General features: G+C 40.2%; 1 protein-coding gene across 2 annotated transcripts in view; it reads right to left on the bottom strand.

The window, feature by feature from the left end:
• Positions 1-1,807: 1,807 nt before the first annotated feature.
• slc6a9 (solute carrier family 6 member 9) overlaps positions 1,808-16,332 on the bottom strand; it is an 88,194-nt gene continuing 73,669 nt past the window's right edge. For both annotated transcript variants that reach the window (XM_061043992.1, XM_061043991.1), the window contains 10 exons: positions 15,962-16,094; positions 15,322-15,456; positions 15,127-15,230; positions 12,925-13,162; positions 12,248-12,382; positions 12,050-12,149; positions 8,936-9,036; positions 7,988-8,158; positions 3,760-6,600; positions 1,808-3,585 (listed from right to left, as the gene is read on the bottom strand). In XM_061043992.1, coding sequence (XP_060899975.1) covers positions 6,346-6,600; positions 7,988-8,158; positions 8,936-9,036; positions 12,050-12,149; positions 12,248-12,382; positions 12,925-13,162; positions 15,127-15,230; positions 15,322-15,456; positions 15,962-16,094 — 1,372 coding nt within the window. In that variant the 3' untranslated portion in view covers positions 1,808-3,585; positions 3,760-6,345. The remainder of the gene's footprint in view (positions 3,586-3,759; positions 6,601-7,987; positions 8,159-8,935; positions 9,037-12,049; positions 12,150-12,247; positions 12,383-12,924; positions 13,163-15,126; positions 15,231-15,321; positions 15,457-15,961; positions 16,095-16,332) is intronic.

Raw genomic sequence — 16,332 nt, 5'->3', positions numbered from 1 at the left:
TTATTCTTAAACCGTTGCACTACTTGCCAGCACCGTCTTCCACAGAATGGTGAACCACTCCTCAGCTTTACTTCAGAAAGACTCTGCCTCTGTGGGATGCTATTTTCTTATAACCAATTGTGTTACTTACCAGTTGGCAGTAAACCTTCTCAACTGTGAGAGGTTTTATCAGGTGTTTTTTAAGCAGTCCAGTCTTGTGTTGCCACTGTCCCAACCAGGGGCGTGTCCAGACTTTTTGGTCTGGGGTGGCCTTGATCAACTTGTACAGGGGTGGCCTGAAGTTTGTGCACACACATGAATGAAGAGCATTTATTTACCCCTTCTGTTTGCACTAATCACAACAAAATGGCAACATAAACATATTAGCTTAATTCTTCAAGGACTCAAAACTATATGTATGTCCACAGTCACAATTTAAAGTTTGCAAACTTAACAACTGCACACTGAAAACTGTGAGCTTCTCGCTGATTGTGAATTGTGTGTTTTAGTGATTTTTAAATGTTCTATTTTAATGTTTCCTTTTTCTCTGTCATGGCGCTTTTGATGTCTTGTGTGAAGCACTTTGAATGCATGGTTGTTGAAATGTACTATATAAATAAACTTGCCTTGCCTTGTTGCAACACAGCCTGAAAAGTCCCACCTCTGGCAAGGCAAATAGCCAATCAGAAGAGGGCCACTTAATGGCCTAGAAGAACGTGTGAAACGTGCAATCAGAATTAAATTTGTCAATCAATGTTTTATTTTTTAAATTCTCAGTTTCAATACTTTACATATTGTCTTTGTGCTTTTTTCATAGCCTATTTTAAATATGTGGTTTATCATTTACACAGCACCCTAACTTTTGTTTGGAAATTGGGTTTTAAATAGAACTTACATTTTTCTGAATGGTGCATCCTGGGCAGTGTGGGGATTAAACTCTTTAACCATCATTAAACAACAGAAGAACACTGCAGCACACTGATCTTTAAAATAGATTTTATTTATCATTTTGTAATTCAACAGTTTACGATATACAGCGGACAGGACTAAGACATTTCAATGGATTTTGGCCCTAAAGGTTGAAGAACAAGAACAGACATGGTTAGATAGATAAGACAGATAGATATGATAGAGAAGAACTGAGTTCTCATTTCTCACTTGTGCTTTTCCTCTCCACTCCTCCAACAGTCCAACAGTTACATTGGCAAAGCGACAACAACACAGCGTTTGTCCACTGACACCTGGACATTTACGTTATTGATTTTCTTTTGAATGGAAGTGTGAATTCTCTTTTTTTCTCCTGTTGCTTTTAAAAATAAACATGATTTCTTTAAAGTGCTGAAACGTGAGTTTATGCTTCTATGCGCAGTAGTAAGTCATTCGAGAGGTAATGAGGTGAAATCACAGTTTTGTTTTAAAGAAGAGTTGTGCTTCATATTTCTGTAGAAAATGGCCTTCATTTAGTTCACGTTCAACACCAAAGTGTATGACGATACTAATCAGTAATATTATATCAATATTTAGGACATGGGTCGAATATGTGTGTTGTTTTCAGCTTATATGGAGGACCAAATTACTCTTTTAGAATCCAGATAATTCCATGTGATAGATATTTTCTCAAAATGTTCACATACAACAGGATCATACTCTAATGTTATGTATCAGATCTGCATTAAAAGTGATGGTGACTGTGAGTTAAAGGTCCTGATGCTATTTAGTTCTTGGTTACAGAGTCATTTTGGTGCTTGTTTTTGAGCATGTTGTAAAGTTCAGACAGAAAAAGCCGAACTGTTTGGATAAAGGGCCACTGACTGATATTAAAGGTAAGCAGCGATGTATGACTGTTGGCACTGCAATGTGTAAAATAGAGCTTTATATTCATCGTCATGTAGCTGCAGCCGCCATCTACACCAGAGCTCACGCTAAAAACTAACCATTCTTCTGTAGTTCAAGTTTGGATCCAAAGCTTTTTATTTGAAAATGCTTTTTATGAGCTTGTGTGTTTTTTTTTCTATGAATATGCCTTCATAAACAAAGTAGTCATTGAACATGGTAAACAATGATTAAAATCTGAAGATAAAATATGTACTTTTCTTTCTCTTCTTTTAGTAAAAAAAAGGTTTTTTTTTTTTTTTCTCCGTAAAAGATAGACTGTATATTATTAGCAGAATAGGACTCGGCTAGTTCTGAGATTAGAGGTACATCGACATCAATACTGACACTAGCTCCTGCGCTACATGCAGGCTTAGCAGTAAGAGCTAATCCACTACACATAGAGTACACAATACACCTGACGTCATCTACAGTACACTACAAGAAAAATGACAAATCAAAAGCAAAATGAAACAATGCCCGCCCTCCCTCAACCAGCAAAAAAAAACACCCCAAAAAATAAAAGCAAAGGTAAACACACACATACACACAGTCCGATTATATATTTTTACATTACTGTACAAAGGGAGGAAGAGTTGTGGGGCCAGCAGAGATGGTAGGGGTTGGGATATATAGAGTGATAGCATGGTGGCTATAAGCTTCACTTACTACGGCATGAACACATGAGACACGCGATCACAAACAGGAGACAGTCTGTGCATTGACCGGTCGCTTAAACACTGAGAATAATACGTTCAATATCAAATAAAACCTCATTTTAAAAGTGTAACGTTCCTCAGGTGGAAAAATTCTACTTTCAGGAAGGAATGCAATACACTTAGATTATGGATAATGTTTTGTTTCATAGAGCACCTGGTTTTGCAGTCATTTAATCACAAATGAATGCTACTACAAAATGTGTCATGATTTGTGAAGCGATATGAATGAAAACAGTTAAAACAGATCACTTACTAGCAACCAAACCTACAAGTCTCCGCCTAAAATCAAATATATGAACCTAAAATGTGATCACCTTCCTTGAAAAAGAGTTTGTTAAAAACTGTGTGCTTGTTTCAGAATACTCTCACTGTGCGTCTCGTGAATTGTTTTATTTTATTGTAGCCTCTGTGCTTATCATTGACCTCAAGTTTTATACTTTTAACAGTGTAAGCCACAGGGAGACTTGTGTCTATGGGCCTTTTTAAATTCAGTTCACAGCTAAACCACTATTGTGCCTTTACTACCCTGAGTCTCAGCATCACCCCATCTAGTGGATGAGTGGAGCAACTGCACATTCATCTTGAATTCAGTTTCTTAAATTCCTCTTCTTAAAACATGATTGTGGGTGAATAGAAAGAGAAGAGAGAATGTGCAGATCTTAAATTGTGCTTAAATGTTTCAGAATAATGATAAAAGCCTGACAAGCATGAGAAAATATTACTGTTTACAAAAGAGAAGTTCAAAAAATGTGGAAGCTAGCTTCCTTTAAGACGAGAAGATTTGATACTACTGCCATGTCTGCAGTATATGAAGCTGTAGCTAGCAGTTGCTTAGTTTAGTCTAGCTTATCATTGGGTTAAGACTGAAAACAATCAGCAAACCTGGCTCTGTCAAAAAGTAACATATTTGACCTCGGCCAGTATCTGGCTAGCTTAGTTTAGCATTAAGACTGGAAACAGGTGGCTAGTCTAGCTCTGTAAAACAAGCAACCTGCCAAGCTGGTAGGGCCAGTACCTGGTTAGCTTAGCTTAGCATAAAGACTAAAAACGAAAAAATAATCAGTTAGCCTGGTTCTGTCAAAAGTAAAAATTTTAACCTCCCATTATCTGGTTAGCTTTGCATTATTACTGGAGACTGGGGGGACAAGCTAGCCTGGTGTGGTCTATAATACAAATAACCAACATGCACCTGGTTAGCTTAGCTTAGCAATAAGACTGGAAACTAAGCTAGGCTGGCTCTGTCTTTCAAAGGTACACCAATCAACCAATCAACCTACCAACTGCTTGTTAGCTTAATTTAGCATTACAGCTAGAAACAGGACAACAGCAAATCTGACTCTGTCCTAGGTTTAAACAATCCATCTACCAGCACCACAAAAGCTTCATGTCAAACGACAATTTGCTGATTTACACAAAGTTGGCCGGGGCCATTCAGTGGGCAAGCAGCACATGAGTTTATGAATATTAAATAAACAAGATGCGAAACAATACATGATCATTTGTAAGGTGCTGGTAGATTAAACAGCCCACCCCTCACGAGTATTTTTTCTAAACTAAGCTAACCATGTGGTGGTGTCTCCAGCTTCATATTTATAGTAAAGACACAAAAGTGGTATCAATCTTCTCATCTCTCAGTGAGGATGTAAAGAGTGTAGTGACAACAAATACGTTTGCTGTATGTTTGTTATATTTGATTTTGTGTATCATCTGAATATGTTCCATGCTCATACTGGTATTATCTTCTCAATTTGATTCCTGTTTAATCAGCTCAGAAACAAAGAAAAAATGAAACTACAAAGTGAACAAACACCAAAGCCAATCCTGATGCAATCCACACAAAAAAATCCTCCCTGCCTGCGAAACTAACATCATCTCTCTACCACCTGAGCAGACAAAGAAACATGTGATCACACAGCTGTCTAGATGACAACAGAACAAAACTCTCTTCATGTATTTGTTCTGTTTTAGACTGCCAGCACACTGCTACAAATGTCCTGGATGCTCTCCAGTCAGACACTTGTGGAAAAACACAACCCTGCATGCTAAAGAGCCCCTCTCTGTCCTGTCACACCCTCCTACACAACAGCAACAAGTCAAGTCACAGATGAGGAATGGTAAACATGGTTAATTATGATTCTGTAGTTTTTATGTTTTTGTACAAAATAAACATATTCTGTCTTTATAATTATTTACTAAGTTACTTTACAATAATGAGAGGTAAAAAGGTGAATTATACTGAGAGAACAATACTATACAGCTACATTTAAAACTACATTATTCACTTAAAATTATTTTATTCTTCTGGAAACAAGCTACATCTCTCTCTCTCTCTGCTTCCTGTCTCTCCACCAGTCACAGCTTGGCTCAGAGCTTTAAGATAAATGCCTGTAAATACATTAAAGGTTCCACTGACTGACACCAAACCAGTCCGAGATAAACAGTATAAATGTTACCAAAAACATGTGCAGGACTCAGGTAACTCAGGTTATGTTTTTGGTAACATGCCATAATGGGGCAGATTGCTACGACCCACAGGGAGACACAGACTACGACACACCTATGATCCTTTCACCTGCTACTTTCCTCCTTCATAAGATCCTGTCCCAAGATGCATTTCACTCAAAAAAGAATGCCTGGAAGACTTGGCACTTCTATGTACAGAGTTGCATCCACCAGTTTCCTGTGTATGTGTGGGTGCTTATAGAAGAAAGTTAGGTGGTTTCAGTCCCTATATTTGTAACAGGCTACCTTGGTGGAGACAAGGTTTCCACAGGCGAGGAACAAACCACAAAGTTAATCTTCGATTGGACCCTGAGAAATGGGCGCTGGGATCTCTTCCGTCAAAAGATAGGAAACGAATGCGCTGTGTGTCTGTGTGAATGCACAAGAAGACGGTACAGTACTCTCTAGTGACATTTCAAAGTTGAAGCAGCTTTAGTGGAAAAGTTACAAATGAGATTTCCACAGATGATCAGCCTTAAGTGTCAGTTACCATCTCGGGTGTTTGTTAAATATTTGTGCTCTGTAGAACGATTTTAAGAAGGAAGCAGCATAAAAACAACAACAAGCTTAGCCTTAAGCTGAGATCAACTATGGTTGAGGTCACTGTGTGCTGTAAAATGTACAATAGTGTGAGTGTTTGAGTGTGAATGAGTTTATCCGCCTCTTTTTCTGGCCTTTTTTTTTCCTTTTTATCTGTCAGCATCGTCATACTGTAAACGACCAGTACAGGCACAGTTTACCAGCACCTCCCATCGTTACAAGTCTCCAGCTGTCAAGGACTGCTGCTAGAAAGTCGCCGACTCCAAACACACCCATCTAACTGAATAAAGGAGAACAGTGTGTGTCTCTATGTTGCTGCTGCATGCACAAAACAAACACATGCAGCGTCAAAATCTACTGTACCTCTAACTGCATATGAAGATGACATGTACAAGTTTTACAAAAAAATAGGAAAGGAAAAACAAACCGCATTATTAAATTATGTGTAACAAATTAACAACCCACCCACACGCACACACTGACAGACACACAAATCTTTTGGATGATGACCCAATTTTTTCTTCCTTTCTTTTTTTTTTCTTCCTTTCTCTAGAGACAACACGCAGATAGATAGAAGAGGTTAGGATAGATATAATAAGCCCTTACAATATGTAAAGGTCTCCAGCGAATGGGATCTCCCCCACAGAGGACTGTGGGAAAGTGGGGTAAGGATGGAGGAGTGGGAAGGGGGGAGAAGAAGGAGATGGTGGCGCTGACGGGAGCAGGGTGCCGTCTATGCGCTGGGGTTGTTGTGTGTGTTGGTGGAGCCGTTGCTTCCCTGGATGGTGAGGCTGATTTCATCCTTCCTCTCCTTCTCCTTTTCTGTCTCCTTCTCTTCTTCCTTCTGCTCTTCCTTCAGCTCCTCTTTTTCCTTTAGGGGACGAGCCTCCACTGTGTCTTCAGAGGCCATGGGGGCGTAGTGGCCTGTCCGGTGCTCCTGCAGGGCGGGGCCCCACTTTGCATGGGGTTTGCAAGCGTTCTTCAACCGCTGGGATAGAAGGAGAAAGAGACACATGTCATGTAGAGTGGTCTCATTGTGCAGGCAAAGACCACAGAAATAAAGATGTGTCCAATCAACTCAGGTCTGATTTGGAACTAAAATAGCAAATATACACATTAACTGATTTACAACAACAATCAAAACCATCCCAAACTAACCACCAGTTTGGGTCCAAGACACAGGCGCCCTCTCTGCTTCTTTAAACTTTTCCTTGTTTTGGATCAGTCCTCAGACATGCTGCTATAGGCCTAGACTGCCAGGGTACTTGAAACACGAGCTCCTGTCACCTCCTCTTTCTCTATCTGCATGCATACATGTCATATTAATGCATCTCACTAAATTTGTATCTTAGATAGATAGATTTACTTTATTGATCCCAAACTGGGAAATTGTGGACCTTTATATCTTGTGCAGAGTTTTGGTGCGCTCTTGTTTTCATGTCAACATTATTATTGCCGTTGTTATTATCAGTCCATTTTATTATTGTATCATTATTAAGAGTCTATATGTCCTCCCATCTGTCTGTCTGTTTTTTTTATCCTCTATTCATCTCTTTCCTTTTTGTTGTTTTTTACTGTTTTCTGACTACACCTTTTTTTTTTTACTCGTTCCAAACAAAGAAATCAATCAATCAATCAATAAATCTCACTCTCTATCCCACTCTCTCTGCTGGTGGCAGATGGCTGTTCACCGATATGCCCAGTGGTGATTTGTAGTCTGTTGGGGCCCGAGGCAAAAAAACATTCCCAGGGGGCCCTTCCAAACATCATTCATCCTCATTATGTTATAAGTAATCTGACACCAACACAATTTTTTTAGCGGAAGTTATGTTATTAAAGTGTCTCTCGTCCATATTTAGGGCTAGACAAGCATCATTCAGTCACATACTATAATATGAGTGAGTACTGTAAAATGGGGCCCCTTTAGGGAGGTTTCCCACTGTCAATGCAAACATTGCACATGTTGAGCCACTGCTGTAGTTTTAGGTTTATCAGCCCTTGGGGGCCCCCTACTGGCCTGGGGCTTCAAGCAGTTGCCTGCATTAGCTGTTGACAAGCAGCGCCTCTTGATATGTCTGGTTCTGCTCTGCCCGTTAAAAGGACGGTTTTCCTTCCCACAGTTGCTAAGTGATTGCTCATGATGGATTAATACCCAAAATCTATCGTGTCATGAGATAACTATAGTTGTTATTTGACGCAAGAAATTAAAATTGATTGTAAATAAGTATATACTGATAAATAAGAATATTACCAACAGTTGCTATTGACATGTGGCAGTCTTTTTTTTTACAAATACGTAGAGGATGTAAGTGGGCTTATGTTCCATGTGGTTCAAAGCAGAATTGCTGCAGAAAATGCTGTGGGTTGTGCTGTACCTCTCTGAAAGTGGCTCCTGGGGACCTGGAGATCTTGTAGAGGGCATAGATGGGTATGCAGAGCACTGAGGACATAGCCATGCAGAAGCCGATAGCCAGGGACCAGCCGGGGTACACATAGTCATTGTAAGTGATGGGCTTGTACTGGATCACTGTGAAGATCAGGATGAACTGCATAGACACAAGAGAGAGTGATGAGTGATGTATAGTGAATGCATGAGGGTTTTACATCTGTCAGAATGTGTTTCTTTAATTGGTCTCCCTCACAGTGTACCATCACAAGAGTGTTGTCATTCATAATCAAACACAGCTATACACCATGATAACTTGGGATAAATCAATACCTGTTCATAGCTAAGTCAAAAAAGGTTGTTTTTACTTTAACAATGGCAAGAAACTCTTCTTGAGACCTGCATTAGCAAAGTGCAGGTGAAATCTCAACAGCATGCTAGCATGTTTTTATTGTGAATTGCATGTAATCTTGAAGTCATGACTGCCTCTGACACTGAGTTAGTGACCATTTTAACAGAGGCCTTTGGAGAGCAGGGCAAAAATCTGTGAAGTGCAATGAAAGCGAGAACAAAAGTGTCAAAAATCTGATCAGTAATCCACAACAATGCATTTCTTGGTTGGCTCAGCAGCTTAGTGGGCTAATGCTGCTGCCTGCTTGGGAAATAGCATTGATAGCAGCTGCATGTGTCCATTTTCCCAGACAGAAATATTTTCTCTTAGAGTTTTATACTTGCACCCAAAACAGATTAGTGCTGATTGCAGCTCAAAATGTAGGTCAGGTCTCTAGCACTGTGTCAGCGACAAATGAAAGTTCAAAACCTCAGCGATCACCGTGTGGTTTGTTTCCAGTAACAATCAAATCTTCACACATATTTATGTGACTTGTTTATGAGTGTGTGTGTGTGTGTGTGTGTGTGTGTGTGTGTGTTCACTTACAGAAATAATGACGGGGGAGATGAATCTCCAGCACACTTTGAAGAAAAGAGGAGGAGGGAAACCCAGCATCATCTCCACATCTTTAAAGTAGCGCTTGTGGCCTGCAATAAAAACACAAAGTTTTTAAAATATAAAATATGTACAAACACTTTTCACACAAGTAGATAATAAAAGTACAGTCAGCATGTGGTTGTTTTACTGTCTCTATTAAATACAGTACTCTCAAGATTGAGAAGTAAGTCCACTGTTGATAATTCTTTGTGATGAGCTATGAAGTTTGATTGATTGTTGTCTGTAGTCACTGAAACGTGTGTGTTGCTGATCTGTCTCCGAGACGGTGTAAGACTCCCACACTGCTGTCAGATTCTGTCATGATTGACCATATAAACAAATCAGAGCTCGTCCAACAGGTGACTTTTCTGACCAATAATAAACATCTTCTCTGGATCAGGTAAACCAGCTTAACAGCAACAAATTGATGCAACACATCAGATACACATCAGCTACTGACATCGGTGTATGCCAAATCATTTGCCTATGGGTCAGTGTTTGTCAAAAAGGCTGATATCAACCGATACCTCGGGGCCTCACTATCTGCCACATATCCATCTTTTTATTTACTAAATGATGTCATCAGCATTCACAGGGGGGAGACAATGACTTTGTTAGCTGTTGAAAGTTACTTTTTTAAAGTATGATGGAATAAATTGCTTTTGGTTAGACTTGCCCTTGATAGCTTTAAGTTATGTGTGATTTTCCTGATAACATAAAATCTTCCTTCCTTATTTTCCACCATAGGGTGAGGTTGGTGTAAAAGCCGGCTCTAATCCTCTGATGATAAACGTTAAATACCGTCTGTATATAAGTTTTCAGCTGTACAGGTTCATAATTCTGCACAGATTGTATTCTAAAGTTTACTGGTCTGTTGATGTCAGGTTGCCTGCTGGATACTGGAACAGGAAGATTCCCACTACTATCCTCACAGGACGATCTTATCTTTACAGCCATCAGGATTTTCCGTTTCAGTCAAAAAAATTTTTAGGAAGCCCCAAAATCAATTCCATTGTGGTGTTTTTAAAGGGATGACTCTGGCATGCGTTTTATCTTTGTCATCTCACTGCTGATATCAGACTGTGGGTCTGCTGCCAAGATGCTGATGAATTTGCTTCTGATTGAAAAAAAAAAAAAAACTGATGCAAAGAATTATCACAACAATGGAAAAAATGTAGTTGATTCATATAATTGAAACCTTCATATGTATCCTGAATGGCATCCTACAAAATGTAAATATGGATTCAGTGTCTGACAGTATAAAAAGAAATATTTATGCTATGCCTGTAATTTATCTACTCATGACTATGCTGTCTGCAGACATGTTTGCACTATTTCAACAGTGGCTAAATGTGTAGCCTGAGGTGGCGGGTACTATCTTAATCCAGCCCTGAAGCTGTTTAAATTTGCTGAGTGTGCAGAAAAGAAGAGTAAAGCAAGAAAAAAAAAAATCCCAGTCGTACTGAAAAACATACTGAAAGATATTTTCTGTGTGATTGATTAGTTTGGATGTATCATGGAGAGTTTTCAATTAAGCTCACACTTCTTGATAAAAGATAAAAATATAATTTTGACATCATTTTGAAACTAAAGTACTGACAATGTGTGAAACTTTTTCGTCCTCTTCTATGAATCCATCTTAACCTATTACTTTGTCCATGCTTGACCCAAACAAACTAACAACTACTGTTTATATACTGGTGATCCCCAAACCATACAGTCTAAATCTTCTCCAAGCATGTTTTTAAAGAAGCCACTGTATAAAAAAAGTATGTCATTCAACGTTTATTTAAATCTCTAAGAATCACTGATGGCATGCCTTAATTTTTTTTTAATGATGTCGAGAGTACAACTAAACAGAATACACAACAAAATAAATACAAATAACAGCAACAGTAAAACAGTTTCATTCAAAAGTACAGTAGTTTTTAACTGACCCATAGGTACCAATGTGTGGAGTTTGAATGCATGCTGCAAAGTGTTTCATGTGAATGCATCAGAGAATTTAAAAAGCAGTTTTTCCAAGAATTAAGTGTCCTGTGGGACTTCAGGCTTCAGCCAGTTAATAGAACGTTTTGAGTGTTGTCTTGAGATTGGTTTAATAAAGAAGTGATTTATGGTGGCAAATGATGTGTGAAGTAACTGTCACCGAAAATGAATCTGATGGGGGAGGGATACATTAAATTTAAGGGAGCAAGACAATGTCGCCATAATCCAGAATCCAGTTTTCTGATGAGCATCAGGAAGTTAATTTTGTTTCGGTAGAGGAAACACATTTTTTGTCTTAATTTGGCGGCCAGAGTATCAATTTGGAATTTGAATCACAGGTCTTTATCCCAACTGGTAGGAGACCCCGGGGCAGACCCAGAACACGCTGGAGGGATTATATATCCCGTCTAGGCTGGGAGTGCCTCGGAATCCCCCAGAAGGAGCTGGAAAGCGTTGCTGGGGAGAGGGAAGTCTGGGCTGACTTACTGCACCTGCTGCCACCGCGACCCGATCTCGGAAAAGCGGAAGAAAATGGATGGATGGTCTTTATCCAACCAGACAGCAGGATATTTATATTCAGAGACTCTTTCAATTTTGATTCCTGTCAAAGTGGTGATCTGTAAACCATAATCTGCAACATCTCTGGCTCCAGAGAAAAACATGTATTTGGTCTTATTTGTATTGAGAACCAGTTTCAGAATAAACAGAGCACTGATTATAAGATTGCTGGAGAGTTTGAATGGCTGAATGTGTAGTGTTTGCAAAGCAGTACAGAACTGTATTGTCGGCTTAAAGGTGGGTGTTAAAGTTTGTTATAGCATATGTAATATTGTTCATGTATATTGTAAATAAAACAGGACCCATTATTGAACCTTGCGGAACCCCCTTTAATAATGGAAAAAAACATGGAAGGATTATTACCAAACACTGTCCTAGACACAGAATGAAAACCTACCTCATTCAGCCCCAGACGGGGGAAAGAAATTGGCTAATATATCAAACACTCAGAAAATAACATTTATGAATCAAGGAACAGTCAACCCTCCCTCATATTCAGCGCATATCCCTGCTTACCGTAAATGTACATGATGCAGATGCACATAATGCAGGAGATGATGACCAAAGAGAAACTAGCAGCATAGTTGTCCATCAGAAGCAACCAATAGATTCCTGCCTGCACACAGAAAACAGAGAATGATTAAAAAAACTGTCACCATTTCAGAGAACAAGCTGTGTTTCAAGATATGTTCAACATTTGTGTTTGGGACTTACTTGTGTAGTTAGCGGCACTCCCAGTAAGAATCCGATTACAGCCACTGACAGTGTAACAACAGTTTTGTTCCGCATGATCCAGTCTGTTCCAATCTCGTCGACCACGGCTGTTACCAGAGTCTCCAGTAGACAGAACTACAAGAGTGGGGAAAAAAGGTTTAAGGATCAAATAAATCAAAGATTAAACTGCAAATGTGTGGGTCACATTTGCTCTTGTAGGATACGTACAGGGGTACCACGATCCTAAAGGAGCTCTGACAAATGATCAGAAATAGTTTAACAACTTCAGGCATTAATAAAAGCCTTTTGTCTATAATAGCTTACAAGTTATAACAATGGCAATGCTATAATATAAGACTATAGATGCTTTTGATCCTTAAAGTGATGACCATATATTTGAAAAGTAAAGGGTACACTTTTTGAAATGTTGGGTTGTATGAAACTGTCTCCCTGATCCAGTAATAAATAATATGTAGCCTTCAGAGTTAACTTGAAAATAGCCCAACTGTTCGAAGGTAAGATTCATAAAGACCAAGATTAGCATGAACACTTCAAATGCAAAAATATGCAATTTGCACTCATTGTCACATTTACTTCAAACATGATTCATGAAATAACACACATATTTCAGAGTGGTGCAAGCGCAGCCTATCAGTGTGTAGTTTTTCCATCCTCACCTGAGTGCCCAGTCCAAGCAGGATGAGCATAAAGAAGAAGAGCAGCGACCAGAGCGGAGAGATAGGGAGCAGAGTTAGGGCTTCTGGGTAAGCAACGAAGGCCAGGCCCGGGCCGTGGTCGGCCACCTCCGACACGGGGACGTTCAGGTTGTGCGCCATGAAGCCCAGGATAGAGAAAATGACGAAGCCTGCATACACGCTGGTCGCACAGTTGGTAATAGAGATGATGATGCTGTCTCTGTTTGTAGGAAAGAAAACGAGAAACAATTAAGGCAAAAAGCAAACAGTTCAAAAACAAAATGGGATACATTTGCAACTTGAAACCAGAACAAAAAAAAGTCAAAGTGTTGACGCCCCCAGGATGTGATCACCCTCAGACACACATGTAACAGTTCTGATAAATGAGGTATAAACTATACATCTGCAAATTCTGACAGAGCATCTCTCCTGAATACTTCAACCTTTTTCTTACTTTGACTCATTTTAAATAGAAATATTCGTCACACATCTATTTTCAAAGGTCAGGTGCGTAGGAGAGTAAAAAAAAAAGGCAAACTCCTACACACCGTCTAACAAAGAAACATTTATTGGCAACACAAACATACAACATTGTTGTTTTGGTATGTGTGCTCTCGGTCAGGAAGCTGATGTTTATTTGTGATTCAGAGCTGACGTCATGATGGTGAATGATGATTTGCTTTAGCCCTTTGCAGATTCTAATGATTGGTTGCAGGCTTGTAGCCACTTCCTATTTAAAATGTCCTGTCTGTTTTTACAAACTGTTACCCTGATGAAGGTCTAGTACCAAAACGTCACCAATAAATGATTCCCTGCACATTGTAAATTTGTCTAATTTGGCAGAAGCTTTTTCTAAACTGATACACTGGCTCATCAAGAAATATTCAAGTACACAGCAAATACCATTTCATTCTATTCTTTCTACAAATAAAAGATGACTAAGCTTGTTCCATGAGATCGTCCTTTAACTGAGGGCCAAACCATCCAAGATTTCACGTTTTGTAATTAGCTCCGTAAAGTCTGTATTCCTCCACAAATGACAATCTATCAGAACAGTTTTGTAAATATATCTACTGATTGTGAGTTGACAAAGTGCACAGCCTGTGCTATGTGCTTTTATTATATATTATTAAAAAGGTCTGAGTCTCTTAGTCCATGATTAGAGTTCATGAATATGTTATCCTTCTGATTTATTATCCGGGGAAACTTGTTCAGTTTGACGGATTTCAATGTTACCAGATCTAACCTAAAGTCTACTGTTTAAAAGTCAACATGATGCAGACTCAGATGGAGAATCAACATTTCCGTTTACCCTATAAAAGGATGAAAAGCCATGTGCTCAGGTTCTTTCCATTGAAGCTAGCAGTCCTTGTTCTGCTTGCTGCCGAAGATGTGAACAGATAATCTTTTTTCATCTTTCTTCTCTCTGACTTTGACTCAGATTGCACAAGGGAGTTTGTGGTTGCATGGGGCTTTGTTTCATCACATTTCCTGTTTCCTGTTATCACAGAGGATGCCTTTGATGGCTTTGATTTTCAGCCTCTTTCGCAGCTTCTCTAGAAACACCAATCAAACCTCTGCTAGGTCCAACGCTCTCTGCACTTCTGCATGTGCACCGATTGGAGGTGTCACAGGAGAGCAGCGAGCGGGCTCCACAGGGACAGAGCTGCAGAACACAAGCTGATTAGGCCGCTGTGCAGCTGTGTGTGCAGATAGCACAACCTCGAGCTCCTGGCAGAGGAACAAATTATATCTTCATCCCTCCTCCTCACCCCCTCCCTCTGTCAGTATGTGTGGACAAGCTCAGGAGAGTGACATCTTTGTCTCTCCTTATCTCCTCCCCTGTCCCCCTTCCTCAGTCCTAACCTCCTCCTCAGCCTCTTGCTTCCTTCACTTGTTGTTTTTAACACGTTGCAAGTAGCCTCTTAACACAAGTCCAAAAAACGTTAACACTGTGCCTTCTCCAGTCCCACCTTATCCCACCTTCTCCCCCTTCTCCTTTCAGACCTGAAGACTTGAAGTTGCTCCTCGTTGTGTCTATCACTCTCTGGCCCTGACTCTCTGAGAGGTGCTGTTTAGCCTGCACAACCTGAAACCACTTCTCCTCTTCCTCTACCTGGGTATCTTTTCCCCCTGTAGAGTTAAGGTGATGCCTTTAAAATGCCTTCAGTGTGGAGGACTAACCTGAAGCAGTTGTTGTGGAACTTGTTATAGGAAGCCATAGTGATGAGACCGCCCCAGGCACAGCCCAGAGAGTAGAAGATCTGCGACGCTGCGTCTCCCCACACCTACAAAAACAAGCCCACGTGCAGTCAGAGGAAGACACAAAAAGTAAACTCATAATTCCAGTTTATCCATCTGCCTGTTCTTGGGAAATACCTTTGCATCGAGGACCTTCTGCCACTGGGGAGTCAGGTAGTACATGATGCCGTTGACGGCTCCGTCCAGGGTGATGCCACGGATGAAGAGGATGGTCAACACTACATACGGGAATGTGGCTGTGAAGTAGACAACCTGGACACACACACACACACACACACACACACACACACACACACACACACACACACACACACACACACACACACACACACACACACACACACACACACACACACACACACACACACACACACACACACACACACACACACACACACACACACACACACACACACACACACACACACACACACACACACACACACACACACACACACACACACACACACACACACACACACACACACACACACACACACACACACACACACACACACACACACACAGGTGATCAGACAGTTTGTGGAAATCTGAAGTAAAACAAATATATATCTGTGCATGAAAAGATGGATATGATGCTGTTTGAATAGGATCTGATTTTGAAGTTGGTTAAGTCCTGCTGTCTATGTGTGTATTTGAGTGTGTGTGTGTGTGTGTGTGTGTGTGTGTGTGTGTGTGTGTGTGTGTGTGTGTGTGTGTGTGTGTGTGTGTATTTGTGTGTGTGTGGGAGGCTGACCTTTCCAGAGGATTTAACGCCCCGGATCAGACAGAGGAAGACAACAAACCAGGAAATGGCCAGGCAGCCCAGGATGGGAAGACGCACCTCTCCAAAGTTCCCGATACCATCAGAGATGTTCAACACATAATGTCTGACAAAGAGAGACAGACAGGCTGAAGTGAGGACGGGTCCCTTTATGTTACCTCCCTCTTATAAACAGAAAGACAATCATAATGCAAACACTTTAAAAAAATCAAAGATAATCCAGTTGGACACTTTTACAACTCTGCTGAGCAAATTTGGAGCTTTGTAGTGCTTCTATATCATGAATGAGTCTGTACTGGTAAACGTGTCACACAGGACAGTGTAGTATTTTTTACTCTGGCTCC

Source organism: Labrus mixtus, chromosome 8, assembly GCF_963584025.1.
Source record: "Labrus mixtus chromosome 8, fLabMix1.1, whole genome shotgun sequence".
Classification (NCBI taxonomy): domain Eukaryota; kingdom Metazoa; phylum Chordata; class Actinopteri; order Labriformes; family Labridae; genus Labrus; species Labrus mixtus.
The sequence above is the reverse complement of the archived record's forward strand: the minus strand, read 5'-3'. Positions and strand labels throughout refer to the sequence as shown.